Genomic DNA, 27,535 nt, shown 5'->3' with positions numbered 1-27,535 from the left:
TCATGTCAAATAATTTCTCCTTTAGAATAAACTGTGTTTTCCTGCTATTACTGACACGAGCACTGTGGTTCAAAATGATTACTGACAGTTTTTATCCTGTCGCTCTGCACTGTTGGACACTTTTAAAAGAAAGTAAAAACTCCCAGCTGCAGTAGGGGAACTCTTGGATTATCTGTTCGCACTCATCCTGAATGAATACATACATATATCAGTGTCTGGATAATCTTATTTTGCCAGCTGCTTCTACTGTAGGCAGTAAGTACCGACCTCAGCATGGTGGCCACCATGTTCCCTCGTTAAATACAGACCATTCAAAGGTAACAAAAGAGCGAATTTGCAATAATAGTCAGGTGGATCACTGATTACAGGTTTCTCACACACCTGTGACACAGTCGGTAATTTCTTTTCTCATCCCAGCTATTCTTCTTCCACGCATTCACTCCATGAAGTGAAGTTTGTCTTGTGGATGTATCATTAGTGTACTCAATGAACTTCAGGTCAATCTGCACGTCAAATGTTGATATTTCATGTGTACAAATTAAAGTTTCAGCCTTAAGGTGGTGTTAGAAGAGGAGTCAGAGGTTCGCTGAAATCCTTACAGGCTGGATTCATTTCAGCTATATTTTCTGATGATTCATTTTTAATAAAAACTACATCTGGCTGCATAACAACTGAGGTTTCACCAATGCTTTACACATGTACAACCCTCAAACTCTCCTCAAACTGAAAGAGTCTCTGTACACCTGAGTATGTGACGGGTATGTCAGAAAAAGGATACACAGCTTGAATAAAAACACCTGCACACTGTTTCACTCACTACTGGACTATTTATTAGTTATTATTACAAGGTTTTGGTCTGCTACAAATAACATTCATATATCATTAATGTGTACACACAACATTTTGAGGGAAATGTTATTTCTGCCTGGATTATGTTCAGTGGTAACACTTAAGTACAAGTACAGGATTTTGATACCAGTTGAAGTAACAAAAGCACTTCGGTTAAAGTTATTTAAAAACAGTTTTTCAATTTCTAACCAAGCCTTCACATTGTTTTTTTTTAATCTTGCTTCAGTTGCTACAAGCAGATATTTCTAGGAAAACAAATGTTGGAAATTTTTATGTTTTTGATGTCAGCTGCACAAGTCGACAATCTGTTTATTTGTACTTATTTGTTTATTTAATTGGAACCTCGTTAGCTTTTGTCAGCAGTTGCTAGTCTTCCTGGCACCCACACAAAAAAATATTGAAGATAAACATTAATACAACGAGCGCAAGGTCCAAACTAAACATTAAATTACAAAAATTAAAAAACATTAATTACAACAAAAACAGATAAAACAAAGCAGCTGAACTTAAAACATAAGAGCATAAACATGTTCATAAAATTCCTCATGGTCAGTGTTGATACGACAGGAAATGACATTTAATTTGCTCTCTGTATCAGTATTAATTAACAACATTGCAACATTAGCATCATTACATTGAGAGAAAACGCAGTTCAGTCAACATTACATTTCTAGCAAAACACATTTGTTGTTGCAATTTAGTCGTATATAAATGTAAAATGTAAGACAGAGTTGCTTCGGCAAATGCTGATGCTGTTGTTTCACCTCTTGGGAGAACAGTCTTGCACATCCGCAACAAATGTAATGGGAACTTAGACATTAGTTTTCAGAATACCTCATCATGGACCAAAATGTTGACACTAGACAAAATATTCAGATTACTCCATGAATAACAACAGCAAAATCTCACAGCAATGTAGCCAACAGTTGCCAAGATCTGGACCAGCACCCATCCTGGAAGCGCTCTGCTTCCCTGGCTGTCGTTGCCATTTCCTGAGGTTTTGGATCCGGTTCCCCGTCCTGCGGGAGTTCAGCCTCACCTCATGTCTCTCTCTCTGAATGATGTCTTTATCCTTCTCTCTCTCCTCTGTGAATAATGCCTTTTCTTGTCTCTTCTCTCGCGTATGTGAACGGCGTGAGGTGAGACTCTCCCGTGTACATGTGTATTCTGTCCTCCTGCCAGGTCTCCATGGTGATTAAGGTCATTTGGCTCAGGTTCTATTCTGTTCTGGTGGCACCTTGAAGCCGCTTGGCGTCTTCTTTATCACATTATCTTGTTCATTGAACTGCTGTATATTGTGTGTGATTTGTATACTAAGATTGTGGATGTGATTTCTTCCTTTTTTCCCTGTTAAAGAGGTTTTTAAGGGAGTTTTTCCTTAATCGTATCAAGGGTCTAAAGACAGAGGTTGTTGTATTGCTGTATAGACTGTAAAGCCCCCTGAGGCAAATATGTGATTTGTGATACTGGGCTATAAAAATAAAATTGACTTTACTTGACTTTGTGGATATTTTGTTCTGAACCAAAGTGTTAAAAAGTCAGACTGACGAACCGTCTCACCGACATCGTCATCGTCTCGCTGTGGTGCCAGCAGAGCAGAGAAAGTCACAATAACAGAGTCTCTGAGGCATGATTTAGTCGCCATTCCTCAGGAGAAAACTTTCACTGAAAATGTTCAGCGGGAACATCAAATCACAGCTGAAAATACTACCATGATGTCTTTACGAGTGCAGCTGAATTGTCGTTTCGTTTCACAGAAAATGTGGACGCCAGCTGTTACAGTTCGGTCTCAGAGGTGCTGAGGAGACTGTTTTCATCTGCTCAGTTTAATCATCATCGACTGAGGCTGAAATTGGTGCTGAGGTCAGAAATTATTTGGTGTGTAGATGAGTGTCGGTTTGATTGTGAATCACAGCAGATACAGAGGACAGAGGTTGTGTCTTTGAAGCCAGAATGTCCTTGTTAAATACCTCCAGACTGTAGATTGGTATCTTGATGTATCGTTATCTTAATGTATCCTTAATTTCTTCCTTCGAGTCCTCGCCAAGAAGTTCTATTAGGGAGAGCTGCCATTTTTGTTTCATTCTCCATTCTCTCCATTGTTTTTTGTATTGATAGGAAGGTAGTTTTAGTATTGCAGCCTTTTCTTTTGGGGGTAGTCTATTTAGCATTGTGGTTTTGTTTCTACTTAGGGCTGGTTTGGTTATTTTTGACTCTCCCTAAAGTTAAACTTATGCTTCAATAACAGGCAATAAACAATATAAATTCTGAACAAACTGAGTACTCATATTCTTCATCTGGTTTGATGTTACTCCCCTCTACCTTAGACCACCAGTCCTTGATTGTTGATAGGGTAGGTAATAAGTAATAATTCTGTTATCTAAGTTATTGACAAAGGAGACTCATAGTTTTCAAACGCAGATTACTCTGTAGTAGCTGGTACTATTTGGTAGGGATGTGCAGAGATCCCAGTATTTGTATTTGTATTTGTATTTGTATTTGTTGAGGCAGCAAAATTATTTGTATCTGTATTTGTATTCGAATAAAAGTGGAAAGAGGCTCAAAAATCCTGTTTTTAGAAAATTAAAGTGTTACAATAAGTGTTCATGAATAAACTACAGGAAGTAAAGGAGGTTCCCACGTCGGGTCTTGAACTGGAGTCTCCCAGATCATAGACGACTGTGCTGATTATTGAGCTAAAACTTTACTCATCACCTCATTGCAGACAGACCTCTACCTATTTATACACCCATAACACAGAGACAGCACAGCATGTAACATGTAGGGAGGAACTTCAAAGGCAATTATTGCTTTGCACTTTTCATTTATTGCCTATTTTCTATATCCTAACATTGTGGAAAGGAGAAGGGGAACAACAGGTTTGGAGAGTCCCTTTGGAGTACTTTGCTTGTGTCAGTAACTCAGCTTTATCTCTGGGGAACATCCCCAACAAATAATTTTTTAAATATTTGTATGAAACAAATATTCATATAAAACCCACTATTTGTGCTTTGCTGAATAATGTATTTGTATTCGGGCATACCCCTACTATTTGGCAAAAGCAGATAACTTAAGAAAGTTAAAAGAGGCTTTTTCAACATGGGTTTATGGCGATTGGGCTTCCTTTAAATGCAAAAAATTCCAAAATTGTCTTAAGAAATTATGGTTAAGGTCTGGTTAACACTACTTGGTCGAGGGTAGGAAAAGACCACCACAAACTGGACTGCAGGGTCTAAAAATCACACTTTTATACGCCCAACCATCCACCTCAACCTCCTCCAGAAGAGGTTTTTTAACATCACACTATTTCCTGATTTGCTACTAAGAGGCAACAGTCATTATCTGGATGACCACAAAGGGTCACTTGCCAGGAAAACATCAACTGTGGTCCATTAATCGCAGGGTTGGCTAGTGTCCACATTTCAAAATATCCTTGAGAAAGACATTAAGCCAGCATGGCAGCTGTGATGGTAAAAAGTCAGAACAGAGAAGACTGGTTTCAGGTGCTATGCGCCTTACTACTGAAATAAACTGCAACACAGCCTAAAGTTAGTTCATGATGAGAATGAACTGTCTTATTGTGATCTTGTGTATATGTAACCTGTTCTCAGGTTTCTCTTGCGAAAGAGATCTTGAGATTGCCTGAATAAATAAATAAAACTTAATGGCTTCCATGGAGAACCATCCAGTATAAAAAGAGAATCCATGAACGGGTTTTGAAGGGATTCCTCATGGCACATACTGGGTTTCTGTTGTGATTGCAATCTAGATCATCTGCCCACCGAGCTTTTAAATCCACAAGAAAGTGGAATATTTTTCATTCTTAATTATTTGGATTCTTAATAATTCTTCTTAATTAGCAACAGATAATATGACCTCAGCATCACTTTAGCTGGTGAAAGCGACTAAAAATGAGAGGCTGGTACGTGAATGTTTTGTACACTGCTCTTTTCTAATGATAATTAGTGTCTGAGTGGCGAATACATGCATTTTTCCAACCTCAGTGTCTTAACACACCTCAGCGTGTCACTTCCATACGGTGCTGCTTAAAAGTTTGTGAACCCTTTAGAATTTTCTCTATTTCTGCATAAATATGACCTAAAACGTGATCAGATTTTTACACAAGTCCTAAAACTAGATAAAGGGAATCCAATTAAGCAAATGAGACAAAAACATCCAACTTATTCATTTATTTATTAAGGAAAATTGTCAAATCTTACATATTAGTGTGAGGCAAAAGTATGTGAACCCTTGCTTTCAGTTAGTGGTGTGAACCCCCTTTTGCTGCAATAACTTCAACCAAACATTTCCAGTAACCGTTTATCAGCTCTGCACATTGGCTTGGAGGAATTTTAGCCCATTCCTCCTTACAGAGCAGTCTAAACTCAGGGATGTTGGTGGGCTTCTTTGCATGGACCGCCTCTTCAAGTCCTTCCACAGCATTTCTATAGGATTAAGGTCAGGACTTGGACTCGGCTATTCCAAAATATTATCTTTCTTTTGTTCTAACCATTCTTTGGTAGAGCGACTTATGTGTTTAGGGTCTTTGTCTTACTGCATGACCCACTTTCTGTTGAGCTTCAGTTCAAAGACGGATACCTTGACATTTTCCTGTAGAATTTGCTGGTACAAGTCGGAACTCATAGCTCCTTCAATGATTGCAAGCCGTCCTGGTCCAGAGGCAGCAAAGCAGCCAAAACCATGATACTACCATCACCATGTTTCACGGATGGGAAAAGGTTCTTATGTTGGAATGCAGAGTTTGCTCATTGCCAAACATAACGCTTCTCATTCAAGCTGAAAAGTTCGATTTTGGTCTCATCCATCCACAGAACATTTTTCCAATCACCTCCTGGCTTATCCACGTGGTTTTGAGCAAACCATACACAGCAGCAATGTTCTTTTTGGAGAGAAGTGGCTTTTTTCCTTGCAACTCTGCCATGCATACCATTGATATTCAATGATCTCCTGATGGTGGACTCATTAACATCGACTGTAGCCACTGCAAGAGATTCCTTTAGTTTCCTAGACGTTACCCTGGGGTCCCTTGTGGCCTCCCGGACTATTGCACACCTACTCTTGGGGTAATCTGTGTTGGTCGACCACTCCTGAGGAGGGTAACAGTGGTGTTGAATGTCCTCCATTTGTACACGATCTGCCTGATAGTCAACTGGTGGAGTCCAAATTCTTTAGAAATGGTTTTGTAACCCTTTCCAGCCTCGTCAGTATCAGTAACTCTTCTTTTAATGTCATCAGAAGTGTCCTTTGTTTGAGCCATGACACACTTCCACAAACCTGTGTTGTAAAGCTCAGACTTTGATAAAGAAGACCCAGATTTCTCTTCTTTAAATACGGCAGGGCCTCACATTTGATTGTCATCCCACTGATTGAAACACCTGTTTCTAATTTCCCCTTCAAATGAACTGATAATCCTAGAGGTTCACATACTTTTGCACACACGAATATATAACATTGGATCATTTTCCTCAATAAATAAACAAACAAGTGTAAGATTTTTGTCTCATTTGTTTAATTGATGTCTCTTTATCTAGTGTTAGGACTTGCCTGGAAATCTGATCACGTTTTAGGTAATTTTTAGAATAAATGAATGAATATTTAGAATTTTAGATGTAGAAATAGCAATAGCAGTAGGGTATATGAGTGAAAGCTGAGGTGAACAAAACACAGAAGACAGTACAGTAATGAAAGGATAGGCATTTGATCATGTTGGTGTGGGGCATGTACCTACCAATATCAAGGTGTTGTTGAATTGTCCTTTCCAATAGCTTTACAGATATATTTTTACCGATCTCAAATGATTAAACAATCCACATATTGTTAGCGGTAAGATCTGTGCAGAGCTGCCAGGTTTGTGTGTTTTCTGCAAAAAAAAGTGGGTTATAATGACAAAGAGTGAAATAGATGGAAATGGGGGATACTCTACTTGATGATCTGGCAACCCTCAACTTCAAACTGTTCACACGTTGTCGACTAGCTGCCCCACAGCGGCAGTAGTAGCAGAGTCTGTGATGAACAGTGGTGAATCTGAAGCGTTTAGTATTTATAGTTTAAATATTTAAAATATATAATATATATGGAATTAAAAAGTTATTCGCTGAACAAAACTAATATCAGTTGATATTATATTTAAATTTCAGACATTAGAAGCCAAAATATCTCCTTTCCAGGAGCTGCCATCTTGCTTGTATGACGTCATTTGTAGCCAGAGTCTGCGCGGTAGAGTTGGACGGCGTGTTGACAGCCCGTGGGACACGCCCCCTCAGCCATCCTGCTGCCTGATGGAGGTTTGAGAGCGGCTGTCGCAGCTGTCAATCATGACAACACACCCCCTTTTTTTATATCGTCAAATAACAGATTAAAAACAAACTGATAAGAAAAATGAGCACTTGAACAAACATCAGCACGATAAGAACTACCTAAAATGACAGAAACCATCTTTGGGAAAAATTTATTTGATGTGTACTTTGATTTTTTCAGTTTGGCTCATGTCCCATCTGCTAACAAGGAGGGGGCGGGATTTATCAGGGAGCAATCAAGATATTTTGGCTTCACTTTTGGGGAGCTCTTTACATACAGTCAGTGGTTATACAGTAGAGAGTGGAATGTATTTTAGACTAAAATAGATATATACTGTATTGGTCTTAATAAAAGACATTTTGTTTTGATTTTTCCGGGAAATACACCTGAAAAAAGTGGAGTGTAGACTTTTAAATGTCAATATACATAAACAACAACAGATGGTGCCAAAAATTTGTAAAACGAGTGCTCCCCTCCTGACCGAGGCGAGCCAGACACAGTGATCACCACGAACAAAGTGACTCAAAAGTAGGCCAAGTAAACCAACAACTAAGTAACTGTAACATAATGAGTATCGTCAACTCGACTACTTCACTGTCTCTCCTCTGCTCTGCTCAGCTCTGTATGTGTGTGGCGGCGCAGCTCCACCTGCACACTGGCCTGAAATGAAATAAGTGCACATAAATTGGGTAAATATCATAAATAAACATAGTCTCTAATGCGTTTTGCTGTCATTTATATTCAGGTCCAGGGTTATTGCACAGTGCCACAGTGAGTTAACTGTTTCTTAAATGTGACGGTCTGGTGGTTTTGGTAATAGTTATTTAGCCGTTACTGGATGTTTATATTTTTCCAAATTAAAGACAAAAATAATATCTTCTATCTTTCTTTTTTTTTCTGCTGCACTGAAATTGTAGTGAACCATGACCCCAAAGCCGAGGTGCATACCAAACGGTGAATTTTATGCACCGTTACACCTCCAGTAGCTACAGTGTCTTCATTCACTGACAGCCTGAGGCTTTATAATATCCTACACAACATAAACTCACCCACAGCTCCTCTGAGACTTGTCTATATGTTCCATTTAGAGGCTTTGTTACCCAGTGTTCACCTGGTCCAACCCACTAAAACCAACATCTGTTACCATAGCTACCATTCTGGTGCAAATATTAAAAAGTTGTCTTTTTCTTTTCTTTTTAAAAAGAGTCACTGAGCTATAATTGCAGCTCAGAATGCCTGCGTCTCAGCATGTGGAGAAAGTCATTTTCTTGAATCCGCAGCCCTGCTGATGTAACGCCACGGCTGGTGAGTCACGGATCAACCTGTGGACGTGCAGCCTGAACAATGACAGTGTGTCTCTGCGGAGCGGCTTCACCATGAAGTCTCCGGCTTTTCTCACTTTAGTCTAGCAGGTTTTGTTTTGATGTAACAGAAATAGAAACAGAAGAAGAAAAAGATGCATCCAATTGCTTCTTCTCGCTCTAGTTCAGTCTCTTCTTCTTGTTTAATCTCTTCCCCTCCTCACTCTCAACTTTCTTTTACATCTTTTTTTTTTCTTCATTCTTTGGATTCTCACCCCCTCAAATCCTCTCCTCCTCTTTCTGAATAAGCCATTTTCTGCTATCACATACCTTCATCAAGTGATTTCCAGACTTCATCATCACTCCAAAAGGCAGAGCAGCAGATTTGTTTCTTTTCTCTCTCTCTCTCTCTCTCTCTCTCTCTCTCTCTCTCTCTCTCTCTCTCTCTCTCTATCTTCTCGTCTCCCACTGTCGATGCTTTAATGGCAGAAAGCTGAAAGAAAAATCGATTCTGCGAACAAAGCTGGAAAGGAATCCTTTTTTCTCTCTTTCCGTCTCAGCTTTGATTCCTTTTCCTGCCGATTCTTTCAGTTTTGAGGATGATGTGGCCTCAGACCCTTGATTTCTACACCGGTTGATTGCACTGCTGGTGATCTAAGGACGAGTCGTGGCCTCCGAATTATCAGAATTAACAAGTGATGTCACTTGAGTCAACATCAGTTGGGCCTGAAGACTATAAGTTTAAAAAATAAATAAATCTGGGGGTGTGGAGGTTAGAAAGAAATGAGGTTACAAGATCTCTGGAACTTGCTCCTCATCTCTGCTGGAGGTTAACAGCTCCAGGCTATATTAGCCGCTACTAGCATAACACACCACAATCTCTCTTTTGACAAGTATGAAGAATGTATGGAATATAAAATACTTTACTAGATTACAAGCCGCTGCATGTATTCCTTTGAGATTGTCCTCCCAAGAAAAACAACACAATAACTCATAATGTCAGTCAAAAACAACATATAGTTACATTTGAGTGGCAGATGCCATCCAGCAGCTGTAGTCATTATTACCCGCAGCAGTGGACATGATTTACATCGATGATGTAAATTTCCTCATTCAGAGGAGGAGAGGCGGATGGAGGCATTAAAAAACATCAATTTTTCAAGTCTGTCTTAAATCAACAGTCAGGAGCCCAAATAAACACTGAAACATGTTTTTCTTGCTGTAATTATTCCTCCTGTTCATACTGACCATTAGAAGATCCCTCCATCATGTACTTACAGTGTACGTGATGGAGGACAAATCCACAGTCCTCCTTCTGTGCAAAAATGTATTTAAAAGTTTATCTGAAGCTAATATGAAGCATCCGAATGAGTCAAAACAAGTAGATATCTTTCAATGTTACAGTCTTTTTAGTGCCAAACACTGTCTGAAACACAAAGAGGGAATTTGATGCTAAAAAGACTGTTAATGTGTCAGATATCCACTTGACATGACTAACTCAGACTGCTGAAGCCTCATACAAGCTTCAGATAAACTTTTACAGTCATTTTTGCACAAAATGACTGTGTGGACACACTGTGGATTATGTCCCATCACTTACATTGAAAGCACATTTGAAGAGGATCTTTTAACAGTCAGTATGAACAGGAGGAATGATTACAGCAAGGAAAAACCTCTTTCACTGTTCATATGGACACCTGACTGTTGTTTTAAGACACACTTGAAAAACTGCAAACCTATGCTTTTACCCAATGGTTGACTTCACCACAGGAGATCACTGTTTGTTTCCTGTTGCCAACTGCAAGTCAGGACAGTTTTTAAAAAGCATAACTACGATCTTCCCCTAACCTTAACCCAGTGGTTACTACTGTAGCCATAGCGACAAAGATGGTCTAACTTTAAAGAAGTAGTAACTTAAACCCACACCGCGTTTCTCTAACCTTAACAAAGTAATCATTTGAACCCAAACCATGATCTTTCCCCAAACCTAACCAAGTGGTTTTGTGCCTAAAACTAACCAGAGCTTATCTACAGTGTTGTCACAACATAACTGTTTAACAGTGATGTCTAACAGTTTTGGAAAGTACAGACAAATGATGTCTTGCTGATCACTGACTCTCCTATGTGTCGTTCTGGAGTCACACAGTCACTTACTTTTATGGGAATAAAGAGAGTTGTAATGAATATGATTGAAGAATTTTCTTTTTGAATGTTTTTTAAATCTTTTTTATTAGCAACAGGCTGGTTTAATCCCCCAGTTTCTCAATTTTGCCGGATTTGGAACAGATCTTGCTGTCTGTCCATTTCCAAACTGGCAATCTCAGGGTCCCAGTTTGGACTGGACAGCTACCAGGGACAAAACACAGCCAAGACCAGTGTAGGACAGCAGCCCTGACACATTTTGTCATGTTTTTATCTCTACAGTGAATTCTCTGGCATACTGTCACTGTTTCACAACCTCATTACAGGACGACTGACCACCCAGCAGCCATCGGCTCCTGTGATTGGGTACATATTCAGCTAAACAGGGTATCTGTGTGCATCATCGTGATGGGAAGCGATCGGGGCTCCAGTAGCCTCTCTAATCATTATGCTAATTATCCATTAGTTATGCTCGTCAAGGACCTTCAGGCAAGTTAGGAGGCGTTATGGGCTCGTTAGAGGCCTTCAGTATCGTTAGGGGCTCATTAGGGGCTATCAGGGTCAGACACACAGCCGGATCGCCGCCCAGAGCTGTGCGATCAGGAAATGAGTTTCCCGTTAAGAAGCTCTGATATCACAGCATTTTAGAGGGACGACGACGCGGTAAACACATTGTCTCACAGAGCGGGAACAGGAGACCCAGCGGTGCTTCCGAGCTCTGCGGCTTCCACTCATTTCACACAGCAGAGCTAAGAAATTAAAACTATTATTCAGTTATTTCAACAAATGCCTAATAATGACATACGTTCACGCTGAAAGGAGGAAATTGTGTGATGTCAAAATAAGCAGTCGAAATTGGATTCTTTTAATGCATGACCACAATGTTTTCCTTAATTAAGGAGTTATTTCACCCAAACAACAATCTTACCCATATGCCTAACCGAGCCGTTTTCATGCCCAAGACTAAACAAACCTCAACCATAGCTGTGCAAGAGCAGAAAACTGTTTTATTTTTGTAATTTGTAACTGTTTTCAAAAGCACTGACAAACGATGTCTATGGGATTAATTCTGTCTGTTAATAAAAACACAATGTGAAAAGTGGGAGAAAATAACTGCAACCCAAAAGTGTTTTCAAAGAGACCTCAGCTTCAGTGTGACTTTATTAGCTGCCTTTTGATTTGCATTTCATGTTTTTGGTTTGCGATTCTCAGTTTTTATTTGTTTCTTCAGAGTTTCGGTCTTAATTGGACAAATGTTTTAACGGCGGGGTCTCTGTGTGCTGCGGCTCATATCCTGCCAGGGATTCTGGGAAGTGATGACTGAACTCTGATGTGAGTCAGATTAAGTCAGTCAAATTAAATTCAAATTAAAAAAATTCAGTCTTCATAACTTATTTATGAAAGCTTACAATTAAGTTAAGACGTCCACATTAATCCAAGTTACTGGCATTTATTGTGAGTGAACAGTAGCACACATGCTACAGCGACGCTAAACCAGCTGAATCTGGAAATGCCGTTAAACGCTGTGATCTTAGACCAAACTGAGTGAAAAAAATAACTAGAAAAGCAGACTTTACTGTTGATATTATCAGGTTTTAATGGCCTTGTGTTTACTGCTTTAATGGACACTGGACATTAAGATGTATGGATACTTTTTAATAATAATAATAATAACTTTATTTATATAGCACCTTTTAAAAACAAAGTTTAGAAAGTGCTTTGACAGACAAAGCAAAAGCAGTACAGTGCAAAGCAAAGACATGAAACAGAAAACAATAACAGATCTGACCTTACAAAGATGGCGGCCGAAGGCAAAGAAAGACAATAAAGAAATGATAAAAAGTTTAAAAGAAAGATGATCCCTAAGACAACATTACATAAAAGCAAGTCTGTAAAAATGGGTTTTAAGAAGAGGTTACTGATTCTGCAAGCCTTATCTTATCTTATCTCCTCAGGCAGGTCGTTCCAAAGCCGAGGGGCCTTGATGGAAAACCTTTAGATTTAAGCCTCGACTTTGGAACAGCCAGAAGGGCCCCACCTGGCTCGTACAGGGGTCAGCATATCTGTTATGTAGCTTAGAGCCAGACCCAGACGGCGCTTTAAACGTGATCAGTAAAATCTTAAAATCAATTCTAAAACGAACAGGGAGCCAATGGAGAGAAGCCAGAATCGGGGTGATGTGATGTTGTCAGTTAAAACCAGTAAGAAGCCGAGCTGGAACCCTCCAGATCCACTTGATCGCAGCGTCAGACAACAAGTTTTAGCTGATAAAATAGCAGCAGCCAGTTGATTCTGACAACTAAAATAATCGAGGCAAACAGCATCTTCCAAAATAAACATCAGTGTAGCAAATAAAAAAATGATTTAGTATTCAATTCCATGTTTGAAAAAGTTGATTGGTGGGAATTTTATCTCAGTTCAAATCTCTTTTTGACATCCTTGCTGCTCTTAGCTGAATCTCTGTGATCATTTGATTTATTTATTTATACATACGCAAAACACGTTAAAGTGATTTCACTTATTTCCAACATGCTCCCCAGATGTTAAAAACCAAAACACAGACAGACAAACAGACATCCAGCTGGTGTTTAAATGTAAAACTGGTTGTGTTTTGTTTCATTTTCTTTGAGATCAAACCTCAGATTTATTAACGTTCTGAAGATTTCAGCTGCTCCACATAATATACTGACTTTCATGTTAACAGCAGGACACACACACACTGCACCCTGAGTCACTAGGAGCTACACAACTGTACATTTGTGTGTGTTTGTCCCCTGACGTCTCTGCCTTGAGTCAGAGCAGAAGTGTCTCTGTCTTGTCTGGTTTTGTTTTGTTTTGTTGACTCGTGTCTTGTGCAAACAGATTTTGTAAACTCTGTCATGTACATTCACACAACCAGCATGATCAGGATAAATGAATAACAAATACTTCCATTAGAGAATAATGGAGCTGAGATTTTGTCCAGAGCTCAACCCAACCTCTCTCTGTCCTGAAACCCTGATCGGATGTTTCAGACACACAGGAGAGGAAAAGCAGTCTGTTTTGTTTCAGGCATGTCGTGCAATAGTTTCCAAACTTATTTAAAGGAAAAGTTTGAATTTTTGGAAAATACACGTATTCGCTTTCTTGCCAACAGTAGACAAGAAGATTGATACCACTCATGCGTACAGTAAATATGAAGCTATCACCAGTAGCTGGTTAGCTTAGCTTAGCCTAGCTTAGCAGAAAGACTAAAAACAGGAGCAAACAGCTAGCTTAGTTCTGTCCAAAGGTCATTATAGATATTAGACTCCAGGGGGAGGTAAAACAGTGATAAGGAAGGTTGTGTTTTTCAATAATGTGACCTAACAGGAACATATAGATGAAGAAGAGAATTGGACCCAGTACAGAACCTTGTGGGACGCCAGAAGACGGAGACGGAGGCTGAAGATGAATTGAGACAGCAGATCTTTCTCAATCTGCGTTCTTGTCTGCACTTGTGTTCTTGTGAATCATCATCAGTCACAACTCAACTATTGTTCCATTTCAAAGTCTGCATCTGGCCAAGAACAGTCCAAATGACCGGAAGTGTTCTTGGATTTATACTACAGGAGCTGATTTGTGTGGACTTGGGAAAGCCAAGAATCACACAAAGTCTGTTGTCATCCCGGGTAGAAAAATCTAATCTCAGCAGCTTTTGTAATTAACTGCTGGCTCTGTTGTCTCTGTAGTTTTGATATATGATATACATGATAATTCCTTTTGGAAGATGAATGTTGGTCTCAGAGATTAAATATAATATTTGTTGCTGCCACATTAGTTTGTTTTTAATTAAAGGGAAGCTTCAGTGCTGCCTCTGTGGACTTTGGGCTCCTTTTACATTATGTTCAGATATCACCACATTTCAATACAAATCTATAAATGGCCAACAAGAACCCCCGCCAGGCCAAAAACATTTTTTTTTAAATGCCAAAAATAATGCCAAACATCCATTAATTCGGAAATCAATAGTGTTTGGGAGCCGCTGAGCAGTGCTGTTTCAAAACGTGAGTCAGCGTCTATGTCGTTGCCTGGGAAACTACAGGTAGCGCAACTCCTTTTAAAGAACAGGGCAGTGCGTAAGCGAGTGAGCGAGAGAGTGAATGTCAGAAAAGTGAAGGTGAATGTGAGCAGAGCAGAGGAAAAGGTCAGCAGTAAGTTGTCGGTCTGGCGGTAAATGTACAGTACAGACTACAGTGTGTCAGTTAATAAATGCTGCAGCTTGTCAAGACCAAGAAAAGTCACGTCTGTTGTTTCCCAAATGTTGGAAAAGTGAAGGGGGTTAGCTCTGAAGTTAGCAACAATGGGTTAGCCTAGCCTGATGACGCTAAAGAGAGAAATAGAGAACAGAGAAATGTGTGGCTGCTAATCTAATCCTAACTTGATAGTTACTGCATTAAAACTATTCTTTGTGTAAGTGAAATAATATATTAAACATATAAAAAACTGCCTAAATCTTAACTCAACCCTTCTTACAAAAGCTCCATATGGTCTCCACCCAAAATGTGGTGCAATGTATTTTTTAATGTTTTTCTTATGTGTACAACACCTTGAGTTACAACTACTGTATGAAAAGTGCTGAACAAATAAATAAACTTAAACTTACATAAAAACAAACATCTTAAAAATGTACCAGGTTTTGACCTTGTCTTTTTTCATATACATATTTATTTTATAGCTACATTTCAGCCTGAATAAAATAACAAACTGCATCTCACTGTCAATTAGCTTATTTTTTCTTCTGTTAGTGGACCTCTGAGATGATTTTGTCACAGTACAGTCTGGAGTGTTTTCTGTTGTCAAGAACACTGTCGTTCCACTTGCAAATGATCGTACTGCGTCGTCCCGTCCTCCAGAGTTTGGACTCCCAAGTTTTAAAGCTGCCAAGTTCGAACTCCCAAGTATGCAAGTCTGAACTTGGCATACTCTGCATTGAGAAAGGCCTTCTGAAGGATCTGTTGGACGAATATGAAGAGACGGGTTTTTGCCCCAGGGATGCAATTTGTGTCAAACTTTGTTCCCCTTAATGTCAAAACCATGACTCTTTAAAAGCAGAATGCATATTCATCATACACACAGTGTAAAAATCAGCAGAACTTCCTCTTTGCAAAGATGTTTTTTTCTCTGTGATGTGTTCAGGATCAGCATCACTTTGAAATCAGAGACAAAAGATGCTCCTTATAGCTCGAGATCTTGGATCATAATCTTTTTCTCCAGTTAAAGTTTTTTACAGCTACATTCATGCATTGATGTGTGGAAACCAGAAGTTTTGGAGAAGCAAACGCAGCATCAAACTCTGATGTCACGAAACGTATCGATCCCTGCTGGCTGATACAGAACAATTATAATCAGCAAATCAATCAGAGTGATCAAATCAGTGAAAATGTTTGGTTTGGCACGATCAGTACATGTTTAGACATCACTGAGGCTCATAATCTCCTCTATCCTTTCTTATATGGAGACATAAATACATAAATAGTTACATGTCAATTTAGTTTTTGTTCCATAAAAAGTCTCCTACATGACGTATAGCACTACTCACATGCAAAATGATTTATGAATAGCTAAACTTGCCCATTGATTTTACCTGTGAAAGAAAAACTGACACTTTCAATTGTAGTCTGCAATACATTTGTCAGCATATAAAACAGCACTGCTCTTACTTAACCCTCAGGAGCCAATCATCATTAGGTGAGCTTGGCAGCTTGGAGAGGAGTCTGTAGGGAGACAGTTTCTGATGCTGGTTGTCATGTCATTGATGTTAAACTGCTGGCTGCAGCATTTTGTGACGCTGCAGCTCATTTGCTCCGGATGCTGTGTACAAATCATGTTTACAGAGACATGAATAACCATAACTCACTGTGTTAACGTGCAAACACTCTGCATGTATTCTGACTTATAATCAGTATGTACATGCACAGGTGCTTCTTCAACACAAGTCACACAGTAGACAGTTAAAGCTGCTAGAATCAATATGTTTAAAGTGTATGAGCTGTCAGTGTATAATGTGTTGTGTGTGGCTCATAGTGGATGAACCTACAGAGAATTATCAGCGACTCTGCAGCTCGGCTTTACAGAGCTCATTGTTTATCTGTCCGGCTGCTACTTTACTGTTTTGGTTCACTCAGCGCTCTCATAGCGTCGTTTTCAGCCGCAGCAGGCAGCTGTTTTCAGAGGAAAAGTTCTAAAAAGCCACTGTACACAACCTGCTCAGCAGCAAACGGCAAACAAACACGGTTAGCTGCAGACTAGCTGGTGAACATAGTGGAGCATTTAGCAGCTAAAGAGCCAGATATTTCCCTCAGGAGTTGGTAGAGAGTAAAAACAGAGCTAAAAGAGAGTAAATATTGGACTTAGATTCACCAGGTGGACAGAAACACGACTCCAAATGATTGATAATGTTGCTCTGTAACTGCTGGATGTGGAAATAAGCAACTATCTGCAAACAAGTTCAACATATCAACTTAAAAGGTGATATATCCGTGTTGTGCTCACTACTTGTTTCTAATGACAAGTGGACATAACTTACGGAAGCCGAGAACAGCCGCGCTCGCAGTCATTTGTCTTTTAATGCCGTTATCTCAAGATCACGAGCGAATTATTTCATCATCTCCAGAAAACAAGCTTCGTTAGCTGGAGATAACGAGATAATCAACCCATTGACACGAGAAAATAAAAGGTCGTTTCCTCTCGTTACTTATAATGTTTACCAGAGATGAGGAGCGCCATGCCAACATGCGTAGATGGCATCCTGACAGCTGTAGCAAGTGATTTAGGCTGAAGCCATTATTATCATCAGCACCTTTATTAACGACGTCTGTTTCGCATCCAAACGGCGGGTTGATTAACTCCTGCTCATGATATGATGGGATGATGCATGTAGGAGAAGTACAGAACAATACCTTCACTTTATTAGACACTTTATTATGAGAGAAAGGAAAGCGGAGTGGAGATGTCCTTAAAAGCCACCTGAAGGCTTGACCTAAATAGTTGAGCTGAGGGAGACGTGGAGAGGAAAAGACAGGAACGAACAAACGAGATCTTGTGATAAATTATCACGTTAGCTTGAGAGATCGGCCTTTTGTTTTCCCGAGAAAACAAGATAAATGAATCCTTTGTTCCCGTCATAATTACTACGGCTGCTAGAGGGCGCTGTTACTCGTATGTAAGCAGATGTTTTGGAGCACTTATTGAAACTGATTTTTTTGTTTTTTCTTGGGAGGACAGTCTGGATTGTCAGTACATTGAACAGCAAATCCTGAAACAGCTTGCAGGAAGACTATAAAGATTTGATTTTGGACTCACTGCAGCTTCACTACAGAGAGAACAGACTGCTGCTTCTGTCAGGTGGAGTCGAGCCGCCGGTGTCCCAGGAGCGTTTTACAGCAGGACAACTTTTTTTTTTTTTAATTTATGCTCTCAGCGATGTGGAGGTGTGGCCTGCGAGGCTGACTCAGGCTCTGCAGGCGCCAACAACTCACCGGCTGACACTCAACAAACACTTAAGATGCACAGAGGTTTATAATTCACCTCCGAGCGGGGGAGCCGAGTGTGTGTGTGTGTGTGTGAGTGTGTGTGTGTGTGTGTGTGTGTTCCCTCCTGGGTCTCGGCGTGTGAGATCTCCTTCTACTGTCGGCACCGTGAAAGATGTTATTTCCTGTCTGCTCGTCATGTCATTACTCCTGACCAGCGCTCAAAATCAGCAGTGACTAATCCTTCCTAACCAATGAAACACTCTGATGACGCATGAAACGCTCCTTTAATTAGCAATTAGCAGCCTAATTCTCTATGAAATATTTAGCCCGAGACACCCTCTGTCTCACCTCTTAAAATAAAACAGGGGAGTTGTGGTTCAGACTTTTTCTTTCCTTGCTTTAAATCCAAAGTCAGTTCTGTCTGGTAACTGTGAGGAAAGAACACAAACAGGAGGAGAGAAAATGAAAAACGCCACAATCTCGTTGTGTTTTCGGGGACGAGAAACGGAGCTGACAGCCAGATCTCCCTGCAGGGCGGCACGCGGATTAATCAGCTTCTGTGCCTGAATTCGATTTGGCCGCGCCATTTGCAAACCAGATAACCCACCGTAACATCCCATAATGTGTACCAACGACACCGCGGGTGAGCATGAGAGGAAAATTTGGATTTTTTGAAATAGCTGATAATAAAGTTTACAAAGTCAAATTCATATAACAAACTAAGATCTTGTTTTCCCAGAGATGAAAAGTTCAACAAGCATGTGATTTAAAGTCGGCTGTTACGATTGGTTACATGCACAGTTCAGTAGTGAGTCCACACAAAATCACTTTTTTTATTGTGTATATGTTGTTTTTTAATGGTTGACAGTGTAAGAAATCTTGTATACTAGAGTGGATCTACAGGAACGAGGCAGAAATGCAGCAGGAAAGCTTTCAGTGGGCTTTATTTATGACAATCTGTCACAAAGTAAATACAGAATACAGAACTTTATAATACTGTGATATATAGTATGAATCAGAATATTGCTGTAGGGTTGAAAGCCTTAACTTCATCCTGATCATGACCTCGACCCTAAAACCAAGTCTTCAGCCATAAACAGCCACACAAAGAAGTCTTCTCTGTCCAAAACTGTCCCTCCTTTCTAAAAAATATCCTCACTTACCAAATAGATCCCTGCTTAATACCTACAAAAATGTCCTAACTTTACATAAATGTCCTCTCTTTCCAAACTGTCCCAGCTTTCTAAAATGTCCTCACTTTCTAAAAAAAACTGTGCACTTTCCAAAAGCTTTCTCTATTTCTTAAAATTTCCTTACTTTCTGAAACTGGCCTTACCTCCCAGAAATGTTCCCACTTCCCAAAAATGTCCCCAGACTGGAAACATCTGGATGGGTCTTCAACTAAAATGGGAATCACCTGTGATTGTTTTTTTGGTCGAATGTAGACGTATTTGGTAGATTGATGTCCATATGAATGCATGTTAGTGTGTTAGTGAACATATACTGAAGATTTTTTGAAGTGAGGATGTAAACATTTGTAAAAAATGTGCTGCAGATCCACAGAGTTTCATTGGTTGTTTGTGTCTGAGTAAGAAAAGGATTCAGGAAATCTGAAGGCTGTAGTCACTGAACGCTTCTCATGTGTAAACAATGCAAATGTGTCACAGTTTGCGCCATAATTTGTTGCTGTTGTGTCGACTGTGTGTGGAGTTTTGAAGATGCGCACTCAGTATTGAACCATGTGAAAAAACTGAGCATTTGGTCTATAAAATGTCAGAAAATAGTGAAAAGTGTCCACCTCATGTTCCCACAGTCTGATATGACATCTTAAATAGTTGTTAATGAGGTTGTGTAGCGGATCAGGACTTGAGTCATGACATGCTCATTAAGCCTGATTCATGTGTCACCTCCTGAAAATATTATAACAACATGAACTCTTCCTGTTTTGCAACATTTTGAGCATCTATCATGTGCGTTCGCCGGCTTATATGTTACTTAGAAGTTAATAAAAAGTGTTAGAAACGTATAAAAAAATTCAAAACGTGTCCCACTTCTGCTGAATGAAAAGATTCCATTTGAAACACCTGAGCTGCTGCTCAGGAGAGCGGTGTGTGTGTGAAGAGTCGCTGAGGGTCAGGCGGATACGTGGTGAGCGGCGGCTGCGTCTGTTAACGTCTGAACAGGAAGTCATCTGATGCTACGCGTCGGGATGAAGTGCTACGTGTGGTGTGCATGTGAAGCATACTTAACAGCTGCAGCTTTGACTGCACCGCAGAGAAATTCAACAGAAACTCTCTCTGGCTGCATTTTTCACTCCAGCTGACTGCCGATAACAGATGAAGAGACTGCGGTGGAGCTCGGGGCTGAGAGACTATCAATAAAAGAGTGAGAGTGAGAGAGAGAGAGGACGGAGATGAACAAGAGTAAAAAGCCTGAGTATAGAAGGTGAAGTATTTACAATATTAGGGACGGTTATTCTACACGTGGATGATGAACATCTGCATCACAGCTTCAACACATTAACTGTAAAGTCAGTTTTAGTTATAGAAAAGCTACAAGTGTTGACGTATCATCATCTTTTAAGTTGATATGTTGAACTTGTTGGCAAACAGTTGCTTATTTCCACATCCAGCAGTTACGGAGCAACATTATCATTCATTTAAGTCCAATATTCACTCTCTTTTAGCTCTGTTTTTACTCTCTATCAACTCCCGAGGGAAATATCTGGTTCTTTAGCTGCTAAACGCTCCACTATGTTCACCAGCTAGTCTACAGCTAACTGTGTCCTGTGTCTGCTGTGTGGTACTGAGCAGATAGTGCACAATGGGTTTTTTAAAGCTTTTTCTCTGATAACAGCTGCCTGCTGCGGCTGAAAATGACACTATGAGAGCGCTGAGAGAGAACCAAAACAGTAAAGTTGCAGCCGGACAGATAAACAATGAGCTGAAACTCGCTATAAAGCTCCGTAAAGACGTCATTTTATACATCATTATTATAAAAAAACAGAGATTATAGCCGCTTTAACGATAACTTTTTAAAAGTAACTCATAGTGGCTGATATTTGACTTTAACAGGAACACAGAACTCCTGAAATCTGGTTATTAATCAAAGATTTGTCCAAAGGAACTTCACAGTTGCCAGTAGCAGTAAATCTAAATTAAACCGAATTATAAACTGAAGGAAAGCGTAGTTCAAAAGGTAGTTTAGACAGTCAACTCCAGTCCTCCGCTCACATGACAAACTCTTCTCACTGCCACTTATCTCCAACTCACACTTTTAATCATGTACTTGCAATAAGTCCCACCTGCACCCAGCATCCACCTGTAGGCTCCAACTACAGTCATAATACTAACTATCCTGAGGAGGGGGAGGAGGAGGGAGGGGGAAGTAACTAATCACATGCATTCTCTCTCTGTCTCTATCGGATTCAATTGTTCAATTTTCTATCTCATCATTCTGTCATTATATATTTTCCTCACCGTAATCAGTTCATCTCTCGTATCCTGGCTGCTCTGTCTCTCTCTCTCTCCCTCCTCCTCTTTCTTTCCCATAAGCAAACACTCTCTCTCTTTACACACACACACACACACATCTTCTCTGCATTAAGTGTTAAACCCTGAATGGTCTTGGAGCTAGACAGAGACCCTTAAATATGTCAGAGTTGGTAAATATTTAATATGTTCAGGGACATGAGTGAGCTGCTGCGAGGGCACCGAGAATTATATTTCTATACATGTGAGGACATTATTTGATCTAAAACTCAAATTGGTCTCCATAAAGATATATATACACCAATAAACACTTCTGTCATCTTTCAAACTGTAAAGGGACGAGAATATGAAAGTGTGTCTTATATCAATCATATTTTATTGATTTACACTCTATTCTGTTCTGTTGTGTTCTTCATCCTGCAAACCTTCCTCTTGCATCACTGCTCTCTGCTGTTTTACTCTGCATGCATTATCATACTCTCCTCCCCTTCATTCAGACAAGAATGGTCATTATCCAATACTAATCAATGCTCCGCCACAAATCAGCTTCATCTGCCGTAATTACGCTGCATAGTACAAGACTCCAGGGACTCTCTGTCTGCAGCTCCGAGTAAATCACACATAAAACCCAGCTCCATGTTTAAGACATATTCCAAATTAAGTGTCTTTACCTTTAGTTTGAATTTACATATGACTGCACAGAACGTCCAGAATAATCACGCCTGCCGGACGACTGAATCCCTCATCCTAATTGGACGTCCCTCTGATATATTCTCACCGTGAGAAAATGTGCGTTAGACTTTATGGTAGAGCCACTCAGCTGCTCCACAGTGAGCCAGTTACAGCCAGTCAAGAAGGAGTAATGAGCTGCAGTTCAATTCATCTTCATGACCACAGTCAGAGCTGAGAGTCCTGCTGTGAGTACTGGATGTCCACGACGAGGAGGGAGGGAGGGAGGAGGGATACTATTCAAATTAGGAGATTAAAAATATCTTAAAAATAGCACTGAGTCTGGATGTGATCTCATGGTCTTCTCAAATAATCTTGCTTTGTGGTTTGACATTCTTGCAATGTTGATTTCTGGTTGATATTGTGGGTGTATGTGACGTGCTGTTGTGTTTGGTTTTGTATTTTTTGTTTGTTATTGTGCTGTTATGTGTTTTAATTGTAAGGGACTGCAGATGAAAATGAGCTTGAAGCTAAATCTGGTTCAGCGCATCATTTATGTTAAAAACTGCACACTGTCCCGATAAATAAATACAATACATTTAATTCAAGATAAGTATAGAGTTATGAAACAGGAGGAGATATTTCGGTTGCCCCTGGTTCTGGAAGTAAAAGTAAATTTTTCCCATAGATGATGTTAAATATTTCACAGTTCTCTCTCTTCTACAGTTCGGATCAACATGAAACCCTCCCGGTTAAATCGTCAGCGCAAAAGATGAACAAGTGTTTTGGAAAATATCTGGTTCTTTGATAAGAAGTTGAAGCTACAAGCCTGTGGACATAAAAACTTTGGGGCAGAAGTTAACTACGACTCCCAGGGTGCATTTTGGCAAAAAATATCTGATCACTGAGTGACATTTCCAGGTCTGTATTTATATTCTGAGGCTCTACTGGAATATCTTTGCATGATTTACAGTTAAAAACTCCTTATGTATCTTATACTGGTCCTTTATGCAGTCCCTCAGTTCAGCCTCTGTCTGAAACAGGCTCCTGTCTCTTTAAGGCCCCCCTCCCCTCTCGATGAGCCCACTCTGTTCTGATTGGTCAGCTTCCGGAAGCTTCCGGAAGCTTCCTCCGGCTCCGGAGGCTACATAAACAAACTATAGTAGCAGGATCTCACTTCTTCTTCTCCTTCTTTACTTCAAATGGAAACTTCTCAAATGCATCCGTACATGTTGGAGCTGAATCAGATCCAACATATGAGAGCGGACGACATGAACAACCTCAGCAACAAAGGCTACAGAGCAGACGGCGGTTTATGGGCATGTTTGACAAGCCGACCTCAGCGTGTCAGCAAGGTAGAAAAAAGATGTTGAGAATGAAGTGTTCAGAACGGGTTGAAGCCCTGAATTTTGACTTCCAGGGAGCATTTTTACATACGTTCACCTCAAGTTTTTTAAGCTTTGATCATGTTTAACATCTTCTAGACTATCCACATGTTATGAGACTGAATGGATCAAATCCTGATGGAGTCATTTTGCGGAGGTCGCGTGACGCTCAAAACAATTTATCCACCGTTTTACAACTGCAACAGTAGATTATGACCAGTACTGGCTATCGGGCATACTGGGACAAATCCCAGTGGGTCGGTGGACTGTCAAAACATATCTGTTTTTACACATATCTGTGTTCCTGTCATTCGGGGTCTGCATGAGAGCTGCTTCATGACCGCGTCAGGCAATCACAGCTGAGCTCCCCCCTTTACTCTCACTGCCAGAAGGGGGAGACAAAATCCCCGCACTCCATCTTTAACTACTTTATGTACTGTAACATGTCATCATATGTATCATTATATACAATAAGATCATTAATCATTGTAGAGGGGTGAATGTTGTGGAGTAAAATGCACAATATTTCTGAAGTATAAAGCAGCATAAAATGAAATATTTCAGTACGAGTATCTACAAATTGGACTTAAGTTTTGTACTTAGTAGAAGTTCATTTGCAGTACAAACATGAGAGGGAACATTTTAGTTTTAAAGGAAGAAGAAGATGACTGGAGATGTGATTCAGGTCACTGCACTTCCAGATTTCAAACACGTTATGAATCATGTAGTTTGCTGGAGATCAGTGGTCAGAGAAGAAACCAAATCTTACACCGTGTAACAAATTTCTGTTCCTGGGTGGTAAATGTTATTTCCTAATTGCTTCTACCCAAAAAGTAGAGTATAATATATATACTATTCCCTCCGAACATTTTACCTATTTCCAATGGGAAAACAGGCAAATTTGCACATTTTCACTCACAATAAAGTCAGAAAAAACAACATATGAATCACCAGATACGATGATGGGAGACTATATTTGGGGGATGATTCATGAAAGCAACTTACAGTATAATCTCGAAAAACTACTCACATCTAAATCTTTTGTGGTCCTCTTGTATAACGTCATTATAAATACATATTAATGTCCTCATTCTTATGTTGTTTTTTCTGACTTATGTGATGGAACATGCGCATATTCATCCATGTTCCCATTGGAAATTGGTAAATTTCAAAATATCATTGTCCAGGTCACAAAAGCAAAGTTTGAAGGGAATAACAGCCATTTTCTGTACTTTTTAGTCAGGAGCAATCAGGAAATAACACTTACTACCCAGGAACTACCCAACACAGTAGAAATATTATGCCACAAGAAAAAGTATTTCTAGCTAATAAAGTAAAAGTGCAGAAAATGTCTGATTATTGCAGAAATGTGTAAGCAGCATTTTTATGTTGTAGTTGGTCAAAGTGAAGCTGCTTTAACTATTATATAAACATAATATATATTTTATAAGGTAACCATCCTGAATGTTTTCATCTTAATTATAATAATAAATCCTGTGGAGGAAAGAGTACCAACATTTCCATCTGGATTACAGCGGAGTATTAAGTATCTGAAATACTCAAGTAAACTACATCATATTTGTCCTGTAGTTCAATAAACCTAATTAGTTACAGTTTTACCATCGCTGAAAAACAAGCATGATGCTCAGGATCATACCACCGTCTCAAGTCACCTTTTGAGCGCAACAGACATTATATGAGAATATTATAGGAATATTATAAGGTTTTGTCATCAGGGAATATTCACTGAATCATCAAGTGAAAGATAAGATGGAGAAGAAATATGAAAGACTGACAGCTATGTGCCACCACTTATGGGAAGATCACTAGGATGTCGTTCATTTTAAATGGGAAATATTGCCGGACAACTATAAAAAGGAAAATTACAGCAAATATCTTAAAAAGTCATTTGAGAGTTAAATGCATGAATAAGAAAATGAAGACAGACTCCAGACTGAACGTCCTCCTCCTACCTGTCCGCGCTGAGCGCGGTGAGCGTGAAGACGGACACGCCGACCGAGGTGAGCTGGATGACGGGGATGAGTTTGCACGCCGCCTCGCCGAACACCCACTCCTCGGAGAAGTAGCGGAAAGCGTCAACCGGCACGCAGGTGACCAGCAGCAGCAGGTCTCCCGCCGCCAGGCTGGAGATGAAGATGTTGGGCACGCTCCGCATGGCGCTGTTGGTGATGAAGATCTTCACCAGGGTGATGTTTCCTAGCAGACCCACGGTGATGATCAGGATGTACACCGAGGTCATGACGCAGCGCACGGCGAGGTGGACCGTCTCCCCACCGTCCCCGGACGCCCACCAGCCGGGCTCTTCAGTAGAGTTGGGGCTCAGAGCGTCGGAGTCTCCAGCCAGAGCCGGGGGTAAGTTAGAGAGGAACTCGTCGTCCATCGCCACGATGCGCTTTTCCTGCGCGGAGCGCGGAGAATATCCACAGAGGCGCTCCGGCCGGCGGTGACAGAGCGGGAGAGAGGCAGCGCTACCAGGCGCGCAACGGGATGCTCCGCGCGTAAAAGCGCAATGAGAGCGGAGGTTTTCACTCCGAGACAACCTGCCAAAAGAGGAAAACTTTATTTATTTCCTGAGAATCGTCTATCTGACTGAAGACTGTTATCTGACTGACTGAAGGGTGAGAGGCGACTGATGCGTAAAGAGGAGACACATCTTTGACAACACAGACTCTCTCTCTCTCTCTCTCTCTCTCTCTCTCTCTCTCTCTCTCTCTCTCTCTCTGTGTGTGTGTGTGTGTATGTGTGTGTGTGTGTGTGTGGGTCTGTCATAGGCTACTTTCGGGGACAAATTTCTGACTTCAAACCAGTTAATTGGGGACGGCTTGTCCAACTGGGGACACAAATCATGTCCCCAGTTGGTAAAATGTTGATTTTTGGGTCAGTGGTTAAGGTTAAGGTTAGGTTAAGGTTAGGTTAAGGTTAGGTTAAGGTTAGGTAAGTCGGGGTTGGGGTAAGTCTCCAAGAAATGAATGTAAGTCTATGTAATGTCGCCAGAAGGGTCCTAGGACAACGTGTGTGTGTGTGTGTGTGTGTGTGTGTGTGTGTGTGTGTGTGTGTGAGAGAGAGAGAGAGAGAGAGAGAGAGAGACTGAGAGAGACTGAGAGGAGAGGGAGGAAGTAGAGGGCACATAGATAGATAGATAGATAGATAGATGGATAGATAGAGTGAGGAAACAAGCGGCAAGAGTGCAACAGGATTGAGAAAAGGGAGCAAAGACAATGAAGAGAAAAACATTTAAAATGGGCAAACAGAATAAAAGAGAAAAAGAAAGAAAGAAAGAAAAAGAAAGACATCCATTGAAATCATAATGGCTGTTTTGTTTTCCTCTTTCAGGTAACATAGGTCCATATTATAGTGTGATTGTGAATGTTTTTTCTCCATAAACCTGAAGAATACACTCTCTCTGCTCTCTGAAAGCCTCATTTAGGATTAATCACCGATTTTTAATGACCGGTAATATATTTAAGAATGAAAAATAGCTTTATGTTTCAGAACTTTGGTATAGAGACGAATTATGAAGGGTCACTATGAAAAGGTTCATCTTTGGGTTTTTGGGAAGAATATCAAGTCAAAAGGCAAAGGTCCAAACGGAGTCACCAGTTCTGTCGAGTATAAAGTCACAAGGCTCTATAAGACATAAATCATTACACATTTCTGCATCATGATAAAAAGCAGCTCTATGAGGAAATGTTTTTCCAGTATGGCGTGGAAGAACTTGAGCTCAACCCCATTGCAATGACATCCAACATCAGTGTTGGATCTCACTGACGTCCTGGTGGCCGAATGGGAGAAAAACCCTGCAGCCACGGTCCAGCATCTGAGGAGAGGAGACTTTTATTAGATTAATGCACACAGTGTCAGAATCA

At 40.2% G+C, this 27,535-nt stretch overlaps 1 protein-coding gene across 1 annotated transcript in view; it reads right to left on the bottom strand.

Annotated features, from left to right (window-relative positions):
* Window positions 1–27,320, bottom strand: part of nmbr (neuromedin B receptor) — a 79,572-nt gene extending 52,252 nt beyond the window's left edge. The window contains exon 1 of the mRNA XM_067572442.1: window positions 25,622–27,320. Coding sequence (XP_067428543.1) covers window positions 25,622–26,049 — 428 coding nt within the window. The 5' untranslated portion in view covers window positions 26,050–27,320. The remainder of the gene's footprint in view (window positions 1–25,621) is intronic.
* Between the last annotated feature and the right edge of the window lie 215 nt (window positions 27,321–27,535).

Source organism: Thunnus thynnus, chromosome 18 (genome assembly GCF_963924715.1).
Source record: "Thunnus thynnus chromosome 18, fThuThy2.1, whole genome shotgun sequence".
Taxonomy (NCBI): Eukaryota; Metazoa; Chordata; class Actinopteri; order Scombriformes; family Scombridae; genus Thunnus; species Thunnus thynnus.
Note: the sequence above shows the minus strand (reverse complement) of the source record. Positions and strands in the feature narration are given on the sequence as shown.